General features: G+C 42.9%; 1 protein-coding gene across 13 annotated transcripts in view; it reads right to left on the reverse strand.

Moving 5' to 3' along the window:
* The window catches only part of BABAM2 (BRISC and BRCA1 A complex member 2), a 474,973-nt gene that overhangs the window by 95,092 nt on the left and 363,165 nt on the right, over nucleotides 1–16,716 (reverse strand). For all 13 annotated transcript variants that reach the window (XM_044926125.2, XM_044926130.2, XM_044926119.2 and 10 more), the window contains one exon: nucleotides 4,244–4,343. In XM_044926125.2, coding sequence (XP_044782060.1) covers nucleotides 4,244–4,343 — 100 coding nt within the window. The remainder of the gene's footprint in view (nucleotides 1–4,243; nucleotides 4,344–16,716) is intronic.

Here is a 16,716-nt window from a genome sequence, read left to right on the forward strand (position 1 = left end):
TGCCCCTGAACACTTCAGCATGCATCTCTGAAAAACAAGACAGTTTCCTACACAATCACAATACTGTTATCACACTCAACAAAATTTAGTAATTCATTCTCTGAATTTATTTAGTACCCTGACAATTTTCCAAACTTCCCAACTGTCCCCAAAATACGTTTGAAAAAAAAGCAAGGATATAAACAGGGATCAGGCATTTAATCTAGAAAGTCTTTTACTATAGAATAATAGTACCTCCTGGGATGTGAGTGTGTGTGCCTAATACTGACTTTTCAGAGATTGGGCTAACTGTCTTATCCTGCATTCTAGACTCTCTGATTGTCTCCTTCCTTTTTTCTCTACCTTCTGTATTTCCTATGAATTGGAAGTTAGAGCTAAAGGTGTGATTAGATCCAGGTTAAACATTTTTGGCAAGAAAACTTCCTAGGTGATACTGAGTTTGATCACTGGTTAAGCTGACATCAGCCAGACCACGGTACTGTAAGGGAATGGTTCCCTTTTGCCAGAATGAGTAATCCAGGGGTACACTCCTCGAAGCATGGGAAGATCAAGTTCCTTAATGGTTTCAGTATTTGTTGGAGATCCTTGTCTGAATCAATTACTTCAACTGAGGCCTGAAAAATGGTATGTTTGTATTTTCTCATTCTATCTCATTTAACAGCTGGCATTCTCCATAAAGAAGAGTTTCCTCTCATCAAATGGGCCTAATTGATTATCTTGAACTACAACTCCTATTGAAAAGGACAGTAATGCTCAATTATTTCTTTTTAGGTTTGTAACATTCAGAATAAGGAGTGTTACAACAGGCGATTTTGCCTTTTTATATTTCCTTCTTAACACCAAGTGACAGTTTCTATAAAAAAAATTGTGAACTCATTAAGCTAGGCATCTGAAAGTTAGTCATTTACCCATCAGTTTCTAACGCAAAAATACATTCCTTATAAAACGTCTTTATAATGGCTGAAAGAAACAGTGGGAGAAAAAGACCCCCCAAATAGTTTATATTGGCTGTAGCCACACTGAGTCTCCATGGATAACAAAAGCTCAAGATAAAGTGCTTGAAATAACCTTGACACAACTGGTACTGATAGCCATTTGTACCCTTTAAAAGTAAAACAATTCTATTTATATAATAGGGGTTTTATGTCAATTTATAAAAACAGTGCTTGCTTTGCAAGCTCAACGCAGGATCAGAAATGTTATTTTGGGGAAAGAAAAACAGATGATAAGTTTGCTTAAGTGGCTTTGTTTAAAAAGGGGATGAAAACAGTTCTGTATACTTGATTTTAAAAACAGAAAACCATTTTAACAGAAACCCACAACAAAACTGGCTATAAAGATAGATTCCAATGCAATTATGGAAATTCATTTGAAGAGATTGTTTCTAAAAGCAGCCCATACTGTCCTCATTTGTAGCAAGCAGAAGAACATCAATTTTGAAAGACAAGTGAAATTAATGAAAGGGAACCAGATAAGAAAAACTGACTGATTCTTGTATTTCTGGGAAAATGGTATTATAATTTTTTTGAGGAGAATGTATGACTAGAAATTAATCTCAATTGGAGAGCTTTAAAAAGGCTTTTCTTCTCAGTTCTGGAAGACCAAATTTGCATTTTTCTCTATAATACTGGGACACAGATTTGAAGGCAGTGTAAAACCTACACTGTAAGTAAGAATGCTGTCCTCTGATCAGTTTTGTGGGAGGGCAGGGGCTGGGGGAATCTGGTCCAATGAACAGCAACCACTCCGTGAGAGTTAAACGCCCTAGAATCTGTGCCAAGCCCACAGACTGCAGAGTTGCCAGATTTTAGTTCCTTTGACATTTAAAAAATAATACTGAAGACTTTGAAATATTATATTTCTAAAGCATTTTCTATATAGAGATGAGCTATCTTTTGAATGAAAGAGACAAACAAAAGATTTATTTTCCAAGCCATTGTGAACAAGTCAACAGAAGCAAAGAAAATAGGATTTGGTGAATTAAGCAAACTAAGTCCATGTGGGAGTAGAAAGAAAGTCAGTATTGTCTGTGGACTAATAGCTCCAGTTTTTAGCTAAATAAGTTGGCTGGACATTAACAAGTATATTCTATACTTTCAGAAATGCCTGATAAGAACCAATAGTGTAAGCTCAGTTACTTGCCAGTGTAAAGGCTCATTAATGCAGCTAAGGGAAAGCTTTAGATAATCTGGCTATAATCTGGATGCTGCTGCTGCTGCTAAGTCGCTTCAGTCATGTCCGACTCTGTGCGACCCCACAGACGGCAGCCCACCAGGCTCCCCTGTCCCTGGGATTCTCCAGGCAAGAACACTGGAGTGGGGTGCCATTTCCTTCTCCAATGCATGAAAGTGAAAAGTGAAAGTGAAGTTGCTCAGTAAGTGTCCGACTCTTAGCGACCCCATGGACTGCAGCCCACCAGGCTCCTCCATCCATGGGATTTTCCAGGGAAGAGTACTGGAGTGGGGTGCCATTGCCTTCTCCGTATAATGTGGCTATAAGCCAATCTGACCTGGAAACCCTGTCCCAACAAGCAGGACTCTGGCAAACTGTTCCTGGGCATGACAGGAAGAATCAGGAACCAACTATTAAAACGTGCTGTACAGAAAAGCAGAAAGAGATGAGAGTCGCTTGACAGGATCACTGTGATATTAACTAGTGGCACACACACACACACACACATAATAATTGGGAAATGAAAGAGATGAAATTTTTTAAACCATAAGAAGAAGAAAAAACTTAGGGCATAATGGAAATTCAAGAATGAGAAGATATATGTTTAAAAGATGGAGAACCTAAGCAGACAGTTCTCCAGAGAAGACATAACAGATGGCCAATGAACACATTAAAAAATGCTCAGCATCACTCATTGTTGCTGCTGCTGCTGCTAAGTCGCCTCAGTCGTGTCTGACTCTGTGCAACCCCATAGAGGGCAGCCCACTAGGCTCCTCTGTCCCTGGGATTCTCCAGGGAAGAATACTGGAGTGGGTTGCCATTTCCTTTTCCAATGCATGAAGGTGAAAAGTGAAAGTGAAGTCGCTCAGTCATGCCCGACTCTTAGCGACCCCATGGACTGGAGCCTACCAGGCTTCTCCATCCATGGGATTTTCCAGGCAAGAGTACTGGAGTGGGGTGCCATTGCCTTCTCCCACTCATTGTTGGAGAAATGCAAATCAAAACTACAATAAGGTATCACCTCACACCAGTTAGAATGGCCAACATCAAAAAAGTCCACAAATAAGAAATGCTGGAGAGGGTGTGGAGAACAGAGAACCCTTTTTGCACTGTTGGTGGGAATGTAAATTGACACTGCCACCACAGAGAACAATATGGAGATTCCTTAAAAAACTAGGAATAAAGTTACCATATGATCCAGCATCCCCACTAACGGGCAGATACCCTGAGAAAACCATAATTGAAAAAGACACATGTACCTCAATGTTCACTGCAGCACTATTTACAATAGCCAAGACATGGAAGCAACCTAGATGTCCATCAACAGGTGAATGGATAAAGAAGTTGTGGTATACATATACAATGGAATATTACTCGGCCATAAAAAGGAACCAATTTGAGTCAGTTCTAGTAAAGCAGAAGAACCTAGAGCCTGTTTGTAAACTTACAGTAAAGTAAGTCAGAAAAACAAGTATCGCATATTAATGCATATATATGAAATCAAGAAAAATGGTACTGATGCAACCTTTTTGCAGGGCAGGAATAGAGACACAGACATAGAAAACAGACTTGTGGAGACAGTGAGAGGAGAAGGGGGACAAATTGAGAGAGCAGCATTGAAACATATGCATTACTACATGTAAAACAGATAGCTAGTGGGAAAGTGCTGTATAACACAGGTAGCTTAACCCAGTGCCTATGACAACCCAGAGGAGTGAGTGAGTTGGGGGGGTGGGAGGGAGGCTCTTGAGGGAGGAGGCATACATATACTTATGGCCGATTCAAGTTTTTGTATGGTAGAAAACAACACATTGCAAAGCAATTGTCCTCCAATTTTAAAGAATATGATGGTAAGACTGGAACAGGGAGGTCAGAATCCTCAGAAAAGGAAGGAGTGCAAACAAAGTGGGAGAGAAACTGATGAAATCTATTCAGAGCAGGAAAGGCCATGTCAGATGGAGGCTGAAACTAAGACAGGGTGGAGAGGATGGCGTCTGCACCACGATGCTGGGGAAATGACAGTGGAGGAAGGGGCCTTACAAGGCTGGGGAGGCAGGGGACTTGCTTTTACCTTGTTGGTGAGCAGGTGGCACACTTGGGGAACATAATCAATGAGACAGCCTCCTCCTGGAAAAGCTGGGATGTGAAGAGCCGAGGAGCCGCCAAGTGCACTGAAAGGACAAGAGTACAGTGGATACTTCTCTTAGGGCTCAAGCAACTTATGTGACATTCCCAACACACTTGGTTTCTCTTGTCCAAGTCTGCCCACCAACTGCCTGAATCAATGAGGGTGAAATTAGGTGCTTCACTTTATGATTCCGTTTCTATATTTTAATCCATTTTGTTACAGCAGCATGTTCACATTATACATAACTAACAACTAACGATTAATGACAACTCATGATCCTAGCACAAAAGTACAGATAAGCATATTTTGATTGGCATAGGTAAATGTCTTATCAACACGAATGGGTTGTACCTGTTACTGAAACACAGACTTGTATACTCTTGATTATGCCCAATTCATAATTGAGCCAAGCAAAGATACGTCATTCATTAAATGCTGAACTGATGTGCTGGTGTTATAGAGAACCAAAGGGACTAGTTGCGCAGCTCACGGCTTGGCAGCCTTGAGCAGCCTCTTTGGACTTTAGTTTTCTCATTCTTGTGAGTGAAGTGAGTGACAGTCGCTCAGTCGTGTCCGACTCTTTTGCAACCCCATGGACCATAGCCTGCCAGGCTCCTCTGTCCATGGGGTTTTCCAGGCAAGAATACTGGAGTGGGTTGCCATTTCCTTCTCCAGGGGATCTTCCCAGCCAAGGGATCGAACTCACGTCTCCTGCATTACAGGTGGATTCTTTACCACTGAGCCATGTGAAGTAGGTGGTTGAGAGAAGGGGATGCAGTCGCCCCGGTGGTTAGGCAGCTCAGGCAGGTTTTGTAAATGAGTGCAGAGAACCAGGTAGGGTCTGGAGATTTTGCACACAGTGGGAAGGGCTCCCATTGCTCAGCCTCGGCTGGTTTCTAATATGTAGGAACACATGCCTGGTCTTATCAGATCCTAATTTTTCAACTGAAGCCAGAAATCCAGATGATTTAAGCTCTCAATTTTTAAATGGTGTTAAGCAGTTAAGCATTTTCTGAAATACTGGTCTGGAGTCTGAGGGCCAATATGGGTAGAAAGTGAGCAACTAATCAGTCAACACTGATATTCGATTCATCTAAACAAGAAGGGACAGTAAAAAATCATCAATCCAAGCACTAAGACACACTGCTGATCTAGAAACAGTTTCCAGAACTTTCCTGGAGATTCTCTTTTCAGTTTAAATTAACTCACAAAGAATTATTAAGAAAATTGTTCAGAACCTTATAGCATGCATTTTGTATATCATTCTTAATCTTGATTTCATCTTTTGTCCTACTCTTCTTTGGTCCTAATTTGTTTGTCTTATTTGAATTTTATTTTAATGTGCATATTTCTATGACCCCCTTAAACCATTTCTTTAAGACAAACAGGATATAAAAAGACCCCTCAATCCCTTAATGCTGTGATTATTCATTATCCAAGTCCCCACAGTAATGAGATTGTAAATGGAAACAAAATATTTGACAATAACAGTCTGGAAAATCATTCTCAAATAGTTTAGAGCAGAGAGACTCAGTCTAGAGTTTGTGGTCGTCCCTGGTGGCTCAGTGGCAAAGAATCTGTCTGCAGTGCAGGAGATGCGCATTCGATACCTGGGTCAGGAATAACCCTGGAGGAGGAAATGGCAACCCACTCCAGCATTCTTGCCTGGAAAATCCCAAGGATAGAGGAGTCTGGTGGGCTAACATCCATGGGGTCACTGAAGTGACTGAGAGCACACACACTCACCGAGTTTGTGGAATAATATCTGTAACTAGCTAAAGGACTCCAGGACCAGTCTGTCACTCTGTTGACTACAGATTTCTGAAATTATTTTTTTTAGGTAAAAATGAATATTATGTTTATTTATGGGAATGAAAAATCCCAAGAAACAAAATTTCAGGTGATGCAAGTAACTCAACACAGAGTGGAAACATTCACTGTTGACTTAGCCTCCTCAGAAGATAAGTAAAACGCACTACTCTGACAACTGAGAAGATTCTGAGACAGCGTTTGACTAAGTATGACATTCATGAATCACATACACCCTGTAACTGCACAGAATTAGCAAGAACGTCATTTCCATTTGCTACTCTCAGAGTAGACACTAGACAAGATTTAGCCTCAACTCTGAAGAAAGCTAGGAAAATTCCTGTGACTTTCTGTGAACTAGAGGAAGGCTTTCTGTTTCCTCTTATGTATGCAGAAGTACACAGAGGGTGCGCATCTCACTCCAAGGGTCTAATGGTTCTATTAGGATGGAAAACTGACTAAGAAGAAAATTTTAAATTATGAGAACAATAAATCCAGTATCTATAGCCTGTGGTTTTTGGTGAAATATCTGCATAACAGAATACTAAGATTCAGGCTTCTCATAGGTTACTTAGAGAAACAATCTTTAGCATAATAAACCAACACCCCCTCCCCCCCACCAAATGATTTGGATAGTTCCCTGGAATTGATAGCACTGGACTTTGATCTGTATAAAATACTACAGAGTAAGTTTTAAATCATTCACTACATTGAATACAATGAGTAAAAACAGTGTGTGAAAAATCAACTCGAATCTCTCTCTCTGCTTCTGAGATACAGCCATTAAACAAAAATTACCTATAATAATAGAAAGAAGCAGAGGTTTGGAGAAACCCAAAGGCTGGCTACTCCGCTGCCAGGGCCATCTCTCTGCACCCTGCTTCTGTGATTATCAAGAACTAACTAGTCGCTAGGTGCTTTCCCATTATCTAATTGAACCCTCTCTACAACTCAATGAGGTGGAAATCATCACTGTGATTTTACAAGTGAAGAAATTGAGGCTCAGAGAGCAGAAGAAACTTCCCTGCAGTCACACAACAGGGAAACAGTACAGCTGGGATCTGAATTCAGGGAAGCCTGTTGCTAGTGTCCAGGCTGCTGTGACTGCTGAATTATGCACCTCCCTGGGGAGGTGGGGTGTGTGCTAGGTCACTTCAGTCGTGTCTGACTCTTTGCCACCCCATGAACTGTAGCCTGCCAGGCTACTCTGTCCATGGGATTTCCTAGGCAAGAATACTGGAGTGGGTTGCCATGTCCTCCTCCAGCGGATCTTTCCGACCTAAGGATCAAACCCATGTCTCTTACATCTTCTGCATTGGCAGGTGGGTTCTTTACCACTATGCCACCCAAGTGGGGGTGGAGTATAATCTTGAAAGGGCTGCAAGGATGGAAAGACACACTGGGGGTGACCACCAGTGAGCAGGGTCAGGATTTCAATGAGGTTAAAGGGCTTCTAGAAACACTCAGCAGAGAAGGAGATGGCACCCCACTCTAGTACTCTTGCCTCGAAAATCCCATGGACGGAGGAGCCTGGTGGGCTGCAGTCCATGGGGTCGCGAAGAGTCGGACATCACTGAGCGACTTCACTTTCACTTTTCACTTTCATACATTGGAGAAGGAAATGGCAACCCACTCCAGTGTTCTTGCCTGGAGAATCCCAGGGACAGGGGAGCCTGATGGGCTGCCATCTATGGGGTTGCACAGAGTCGGACACGGCTGAAGCAACTTAGCAGCAGCAGCAGCAGAAGCACTCAGACCACCACAGAAGCACAGTGCTGCACAGCTCATCTCCCTTTGCAACTTTCCACATGGCAGCAGGGCAAGCATTCCTCCTGATTTTGTTCACACCCAGATGGTCAAACAACCAGATTCACTGCATCTCGGATGTGATGGACCAACCACTCTGTCATGTTCAATTGTGAACGACTTAGCTGTGCAGGGGAAGGAAGCCTCAATGTGTGAAGCACTTCAGATACTACAAAGGATAGTTTTAAATCAGAGTTGATTTCTTAAAGGAAACTCGCTGCACTCTTTATTTAACTCAGTAGTTTTTCAGCCTATGAGAGTTCTGAACCTGACTTCCAGCATTGCACGCTGATAAGTGCTGCTGATTCATGTATAAATATCCGCCTCATGGGTAAATATTTAACAGGCTTGCTATAGCCTGAATGCTGCCCTGATCGTGCTGAATAAACAAAGTCAAGTGCCATGAAATAAAAGAGCTATTATATTTTCAAAGGGTGCAAGATGGAGGAGGTAAGGCCTTGTGATCTCAAATCCTTTAATATTCATGAATCAAAAAATACCGTGCTGAGCATGTACAAGAGAAAACTCCCTCTCTGCAGGCATGCCCAGCTTCACTCAGCTCTTCTCAGGAATGCAAGGCTGGCTGGCGAGAAGCCGGGCCTCACTAACCCACTCCGTGGCTGAGTAGGGGCTAGGACGGGGTGACGGGGAGATGAAAGGGACCACTGGGGCTGTTGACTCTTCTGATCTCTGGAGCGGTTCAGAGAGAAAGGTGGGTTAGAAGATGGAGAAACTAAATTGGTGTGCCAGGGTCTCAGGCTGAACTTGAGAGGAGAGGGTGAAAAGGGCTGCTTTGATGAGAAAGCACTTCTATCTCCTTATGGGATGCAATGAAACATGAAACTAGCTGATAATTCATAGAACTGAAACTGAGTCCATGGACAGAAACGACAAGGACAAGGCCAGAGCTGGAGAAATCTTTCCACCGGTGGAGGTAACAGACCCAAAGGTAGCCAGAGAAACAATTCCAAGTCTGTCCTCCTTGGGTTCCAAAAGTCAAATACAAGAACTGTCTATGTACTAATATTATTGTTTCCATGCAAATACAGCTAACTGAGCCTCTGTGGACCTTGCTCGGTCTGCAAATATTCAAAGTGTCTCTAATATTGAAGACTTGACTTGGCTACAATCAATAGCATAAGGAAATATTTTGGGGCATTCTGGCATGGAAAAAGGCAGGCAATCAGCCTGTCTGCAAGCTTGACTTGGGACAATGGGTTTTTAACCCATTATGAAATAGTAACTCCCCTCTGTTCCTGTGGGGCCTTACCTATAGGCCAAATAAAAATGAAGAAAACGTTGATTTAGCACCAGAGAAAACCAGAAGGGTCACTGATTTTCAACTGCAGTTCTTGCTTCTACCAAGTCTGCTCTCTTTGGTCCTTCTCCACTTTCCCCTGAGTACAGTGGGGATACTACTACTCCAAAAAGACCCACCTCTCTCAAGGGTTAAAGTAACAATTAGAGTTACACTAATATGAAAACGAAATGTTCCCTTGGGATCTCTAATTTTCTTGAAGAGATCTCTAGTCTTTCCCATTCTGTTGTTTTCCTCTATTTCTTTGCATTGATAGCTGAGGAAGGCTTTCTTATCTCTCCTGGCTCTTCTTTGGAACACTGCATTCAGATGCTTATATCTTTCCTTTTCTCCTTTGCTTTTCACTTCTCTTCTTTTCACAGCTATGAAGAGGTGACAGAATACACAGAAGAACTGTACAAAAAAGATCTTCACGACCAAGATAATCACGATGGTGTGATCACTCACCTAGAGCCAGACATCCTGGAACGTGAAGTCAAGTGGGTCTTAGAAAGCATCACTACGAACAAAGCTAGTGGAGGTGATTGAATTCCAGTGGAGCTATTTCAGATCCTGAAAGATGATGCTGTGAAAGTGCTGCACTCAATATGCCAGCAAATTTGGAAAACTCAGCAGTGGCCCCAGGACTGGAAAAGGTCAGTTTTCATTCCAATCCCAAAGAAAGGTAATGTCAAAGAATGCTCAAACTACCGCACAATCGCACTCACCTCACACGCTAGTAAAGTAATGCTCAAAATTCTCCAAGCCAGGCTTCAGCAATACATGAACTGTGAACTTCCTGACGCTCAAGCTGGTTTTAGAAAAGGCAGAGGAACCAGAGATCAAATGGCCAACATCCGCTGGATCACGGAAAAAGCAAGAGAGTTCCAGAAAAACATCTATTTCTGCTTTATTGACTATGCCAAAGCCTTTGACTGTGTGGATCACAATAAACTGTGGAAAATTCTGAAAGAGATGGGAATACCAGACCACCTGATCTGCCTCTTGAGAAATCTGTATGCAGGTCAGAAAGCAACAGTTAGAACTGGACATGGAACAAAAGACTGGTTCCAAATAGGAAAAGGAGTTCGTCAAGGCTGTATACTGTCACCCTGTTTATTTAACTTATATGCAGAGTACATCATGAGAAATGCTGGGCTGGAGGAAGCACAAGCTGGAATCAAGACTGGCCAGGAGAATACCAATAACCTCAGATATGCAGATGACACCACCCTTATGGCAGAAAGTGAAGAAGAACTAAAGAGCCTCTTGATGAAAGTGAAAGTGGAGAGTGAAAAAGTTGGCTTAAAGCTCAACATTCAGAAAACAAAGATCATGGCATCCGGTGCCATCACTTCATGGGAAATAGATGGGGAAACAGTGGAAACAGTGTCAGACTTTATTTTTCTGGGCTCCAAAATCACTACAGATGGTGACTGCAGCCATGAAATTAAAAGACGCTTACTCCTTGGAAGGAAAGTTATGACCAACCTAGATAGCATATTCAAAAGCAGAGACATTACTTTGCTAACAAAGGTTCATCTAGACAAAGCTATGGTTTTTCCTGTGGTCATGTATGGATGTGAGAGTTGGACTGTGAAGAAGGCTGAGCACCGAAGAATTGATGCTTTTGAACTGTGGTGTTGGAGAAGACTCTTGAGAGTCCCTTGGACTGCAAGGAGATCCAACCAGTCCATTCTGAAGGAGATCAGCCCTGGGATTTCTTTGGAAGGAATGATGCTAAAGCTGAAACTCAAGTACTTTGGCCACCTCATGCGAAGAGTTGACTCACTGGAAAAGACTCTGATGCTGGGAGGGATTGGGGGCAAGAGGAGAAGGGGATGACAGAGGATGAGATGGCTGGATGGCATCACTGACTCAATGCATGTGGGTCTCAGTGAACTCTGGGAGTTGGTGATGGACAGGGAGGCCTGGCGTGCTGCGATTCATGGGGTCGCAAAGAGTCAGACACGACTGAGCGACTGATCTGATCTGATCTGATGGCAGAAAGTGAAGAGGAACTAAAAATCCTCTTGATGAAAGTGAAAGAGGAGAGTGAAAAAGTTGGTTTAAAGCTCACCATTCAGAAAACTAACATCATGGCATCTGGTCCCATCACTTCATGGCAAATATATGGGGAAACAGTGGAAACAGTGTCAGACTTTATTTTAGGGGACTCCAAAATCACTGTAGATGGTGATTGCAGCCATGAAATTAAAAGATGCTTACTCCTTGGAAGGATAGTTATGACCAACCTGCTGCTGCTGCTAAGTCACTTCAGTCGTGTCCAACTCTGTGCGACCCCATAGACATCAGCCCACCAGGCTCCCCCATCCCTGGGATTCTCCAGGCAAGAACACTGGAGTGGGTTGCCATTTCCTTCTCCATGCATGAAAGTGAAAAAGTGAAAGTGAAGTCGCTCAGTCGTGTCCGACTCTTAGCGACCCCATGGACTGCAGCCCACCAGGCTCCTCCGTCCATGGGATTTTCCAGGCAAGAGTACTGGAGTGGGGTGCCATTGCCTTCTCCAATGACCAACCTAGATAGCATATTCAAAAGCAGAGACATTACTTTGCCAAAAAAGGTCCGTCTAGTCAAGGCTATGGTTTTTCCAGTGGTCATGTATGGATGTGAGAGTTGGACTGTGAAGAAGGCTGAGTGCCGAAGAATTGATGCTTTTGAACTGTGTGGTGTTGGAGAAGACTCTTGAGAGTCCCTCCGACCGCAAGGAGATCCAACCAGTCCATTCTAAAGGAGATCAGTACTGGGTGTTCTTTGGAAGGAATGATGCTAAAGCTGAAACTCCAATACTTTGGCCACCTCATGCGAAGAGTTGACTCATTGGAAAAAACCCTGATACTGGGAGAGATTGGTGGCAGGAGGAGAAGGGGATGACAGAGGATGAGATGGCTGGATGGCATCACCGACTCGATGGACATGAGTTTGGGTGAGCTCCAGGAGTTGGTGATGGATAGGGAGGGCTGCCGTGCTGCAATTCATGGGGTTGCAAAGAGTTGGACACGACTGAGCGACTGAACTGAACTGAACTGAATATGGAAATAGCACCACACACTCCAAGAGAAATGTTATTCTAGAATGCCTCTTGTGCGAGTGTTTCATGTCCAGGGTTACATCAAGTCATGGTCAGAGATGCGTGAAGCGGTCTTGATGTTTCATTTTTGCCTTTGAACTGGGTTCTGAGGGACAGGAAGTTGACCTGGTTGCCTCTTCCACAGCAGGGTTCAGGGGAGTGTGAGGGTGAAGCCTGAAAATGGAGAACTTCAAGGATGATAGAAGGACACCATCCGCCACTGGCCCCGAAGTTAGGAGAAATCCTAAAGAAAGGTGAGCCTTCAATTCAATCCAATAAACATGAACTATATGCCTAAATCTGTTTCTGGACTTGAGTTTTCCATTCTGAATACAAGACTCGGGAACCACTTTTAACTCCTTTCAAGGTAGAGAAATGCCAGGGACCTCAAGAATCTAGGGCACTCTATAATGAGAGAGTATGTTTCCTGGCAGCGTGCCAGGAAAGCCATTACAATAAAGCAAAAGTCACTGTTATTTATTGAGTATCCACTTTTGCCAGGCACTCTACTAAATGTTTCATTAGCTTGAAACCACCCAAGAATTCTGCCAGGCAGATCTAATTAGCCCAACTTACAGATCAGGAAACTGAGATTCTAAGAGTCTAAGTATCTTGTCCGAGATTATGCAGCAAGTAAGTTGCAGGGTTTGAATCCGAGTCTCTCTGGTTCCAAAGCCTGTGCCCTTCTTTAGAAATTTTTTCATAAGAAGGATGGTGTGGAATTTCTAAAGCTCTAATGTCTACTAATCCCTACCTATATACTGAAACAGTAGTAGAAGTGGCTGAAATTATCCTCAGAAAACCTTCATCCATGAAATTCATCACCTTGTTATCCCACTTTTTCTTAAGATATCATGTCACAAGATATTAACTGGGTAGGATAAAGAAAAATCATATGTAGTTTCCAAAAGTACAACTACACTAAGCGAAGAGTCTGAGTTTTGTTGTTGTTGTTTTCCTAACTGGATTTTCTTTTTCTTAGAAAAGCATTTTCTATAGCTGTTGTTAGCCACTGTCTCATTTTATAGATTCAGCTTTGAGCCCTTACTTAAGAGCCTCTCCACCCCTCAGTTAAACAAAATCAGAGTGTAATTCAAAATACTGAAAATCTCAATGACTATAACAGGGGAATAAAATAGTATAACAGGAAAATAAAATAAAAGATTGGAATGACAAGTTAAAAGTAGGAGAAAATCCGGGAGTCACACTGGATGAGACGTTCACTGAGACATGGACGTGGGCCTAGCTGTATTCCATTTGTGTACCTGATCAAAAAGTTCCACTAAACGTACCTCATGGCATAAAATCAGATCTTATTATTCCATTTGTTGTTTCCCATTTTTAGAGGAACATATAAAAATGGAAATGTTCTGAGATGGGGTGAGTAGGATTAAACACTCAGAAAATGTTCCTATTTGGAGCAAAGTCTAAAGAAGTTGAAATGCTGAGTTAAATTACCTAGAAGGTTATGGAGTTATTAAATAGAGTAATTTTAAAAGGTGTAGGCATACTATAATGATCAAATTTGAATCAGGTAGTCTTTGCTAGATCTGGGTTCAATCCCTGGGTTGGGAGGATCCCCTGGAGGAGGGAATGGCAACCCATTCCAGTATTCTTGCCTGGAGAATCCCCATTTACAGAGGAGCCTGACAGGCTACAGTCCATGAGGTCACAAAGAGTCAGACATGACTGAGCAAAAAAGCACATACACATTCTTTGCTGACTCACAGTATAAAAGAAGAGAATTTAAAAGGTAATATGGGGGATTTAGTTGGTAAAATGAATTCTCCACAGAATTGTGTGAATAACCGTTCCATTTATGAAGTTTTATGTGTAATATTAAGGCACTATACTGAGTGCTTTACATGAATGATATCATTTCTTCTTCACATCAATCTACAAGAAAGGTGTTGTCCCATTTTACAGATGAGAAGGCTAAAGCTTAGAGAAGCCACATAACCCACCTTGAAGTCACACAGGTGGTAGACAGTGGGTACGTGCTAAGTTGCTTCAGTTCTGTCTGACTCCTTGGGACCCCATGGACTGTAGCCCGCCAGGCTCCTCTCCTCTGTCCATGGAATTTTCTAGGCAAGAATACTGGAGAGGTGGCCATTTTGGCATCTAGGTCTCTCTGACCTCAGTCTACCACTCTCGGGTCTTCACTGATCACTTCTGTGACTACTGAATCCTGATCTGTAGGCCTGACATCCGGTTCCCTGTGTGCCAGGCCCATCAGGCTCCCTCCGGCCTGGGTGTCTTCAGGCAGATGCCTGGGCTGACTGAGCCCTGAGCCAGTGCCAGGAACACTCATTAAACTTCTGTAGGTACCTGAAGTTGAAGCGGTTAGAGACGTTTTCATCCTTGGCAAATGAACCGTTAGAAACTCTGAGGGCCAGAAGACTTGATGGGCACTTTCCAGGAGAAAGGAGGGGAAATACAAGCAAGGAAACTTTATACTTCAAGAAATACAAAAGATGAGAATATTTTAATTGCAAACAGAGTCTGTCTAATGACATGAACACTAACCAAGTTTTTGTTCAGAAATGTGTTTAAGTTTGTTAACATCTCAGAAAAGCCTTTAAGGGACAATCTTAACAGATGTCCACCATCAGGACTTTGTTAGCATGTGGAAAAGCATTTAAAGTAAGCCCTGGAAAACAACAATGAACTTAGCAGATGTTCTATTAAGATCTGGTATGAACTACTTATAATGATGCCTGGCCACGCAAGACATGAACAGGCTAAGGGAAGGCAAAGCTTTTTCCCCTCTTTTTGTATGTTGATCCCTGGCCTGTTACCTGCAGTATGATTCCATCACAATTTCTCAAACACCAGTCATTAGGAATGAGCGAATTTGTTATTTACAACTTTGAGACTCTAATGAATGACTTTACTGCTCTGCTACTACACAGGTAGAGGCTGTTGTTCCTATGAATTACTTTTGAAACATACTTACTGAGAAAAATCAATATATATCAAGTATATCAAATCATTACATTGTACACTGTAAATATCTTACATTTTAATTTGTCAATTATACTTCAATAAAGCTGGGAAAAAAATCAATGCATGTAATAGTTACCCTAGACTAAACCCACAAGCATTTTTATAACTCCTTCCTCCTCATTGTACACAGGTTTTAATCATGGACAAAAGAAGAGGAAAAAAACTACCATCTGTCTGACAAGGGTGGAGAAATGTATCCACTTGATTCCTGTTTGTTGGTATTCACTGAAGGTTCAGGCCTATGAATGGGCCTCCCTGGTCATTCAGATGGTAGAGAATCCACCTGCAATGCAGGAGACCCAGGTTGGACCCCTGGGTTGGGAAGATCCCCTGGAGGAGGAAATGGCAACCCACTCCAGTATTCTTGCCTGGAGAATCCCAGGGTCGGAGGAGCCTGGGGGGCTACAGCCCAAAGGGGTGCAAAGAGTTAGACATGACTGAGTGACTAAGCACACATGCTACAGGCCTATAAACAGCATAAATGACTTCCCACATAGAGCACTGGTCTCTGCACTCCAAGAGCTAACCTGTAGGGAGCTGGAGCCTGGCTTTCACACACCAAGATTGAAAGGATACCAGGAGATGCAGTTAGCCAGGGTACTAGTACACAGCACTTTATAATTTGTTTCCAAAGTGCTCCTCATTTGGGTTTTTACAATAGGCTTACCTAATAGGTGGGGCTTCCCAGGTGGTGTTAGTGGTAAAGAACCCACCTGCCAATGTAGGAGACATAAGAGATGCAGATTCAATCCCTGGGTCGGGAAGATCCCCTGGAGTACACAAATGGCAACCTGCTCCAGTATTCATGCCTGGAAAATTCCATGAACAGAGGAGCTTGGTGGGCTACAGTCCACGCGATTGCGAAAGAGTCGGACTCGACTGATTGAGCGCTACAGAGTAGGTTCAGTTCGGTTCAGCTGCTCAGTCATGTCCAACTCTTTGCAACCCCATGAATTGCAGCACGCCAGGCCTCCCTATCCATCACCAATTCCCAGAGTTGAGCCAAACTCACGTCCATCGAGTCGGTGATGCCATCCAGCCATCTCATCCTCTGTCGTCTCCTTCTCCTCCTGCCCCCAATCCCTCTCAGCATCAGGGTATTTTAAAGTGAGTCAACTCTTTGCATCAGGTGGCCAAAGTATTGGAGTTTCAGCTTTAGCATCAGTCCTTCCAAAGAACACCCAGGACTGATCTCCTTTAGAATGGACTGGTTGGATCTCCTTGCAGTCCAAGGGATTCTCAAGAGTCTTCTCCAACACCACAGTTCAAAAGCATCAATTCTTCAGAGCTCAGCTTTCTTCAGAGTCCAACTCTCACATCCATACATGACCACAGGAAAAACCATAGCCTTGACTAGACGAACCTTTGTTGGCAAAGTAATGTCTCTGCTTTTGAATATGCTATCTC

The sequence above is a fragment of the Bubalus bubalis genome, chromosome 12, assembly GCF_019923935.1.
Source record: "Bubalus bubalis isolate 160015118507 breed Murrah chromosome 12, NDDB_SH_1, whole genome shotgun sequence".
NCBI classification, from domain to species: domain Eukaryota; kingdom Metazoa; phylum Chordata; class Mammalia; order Artiodactyla; family Bovidae; genus Bubalus; species Bubalus bubalis.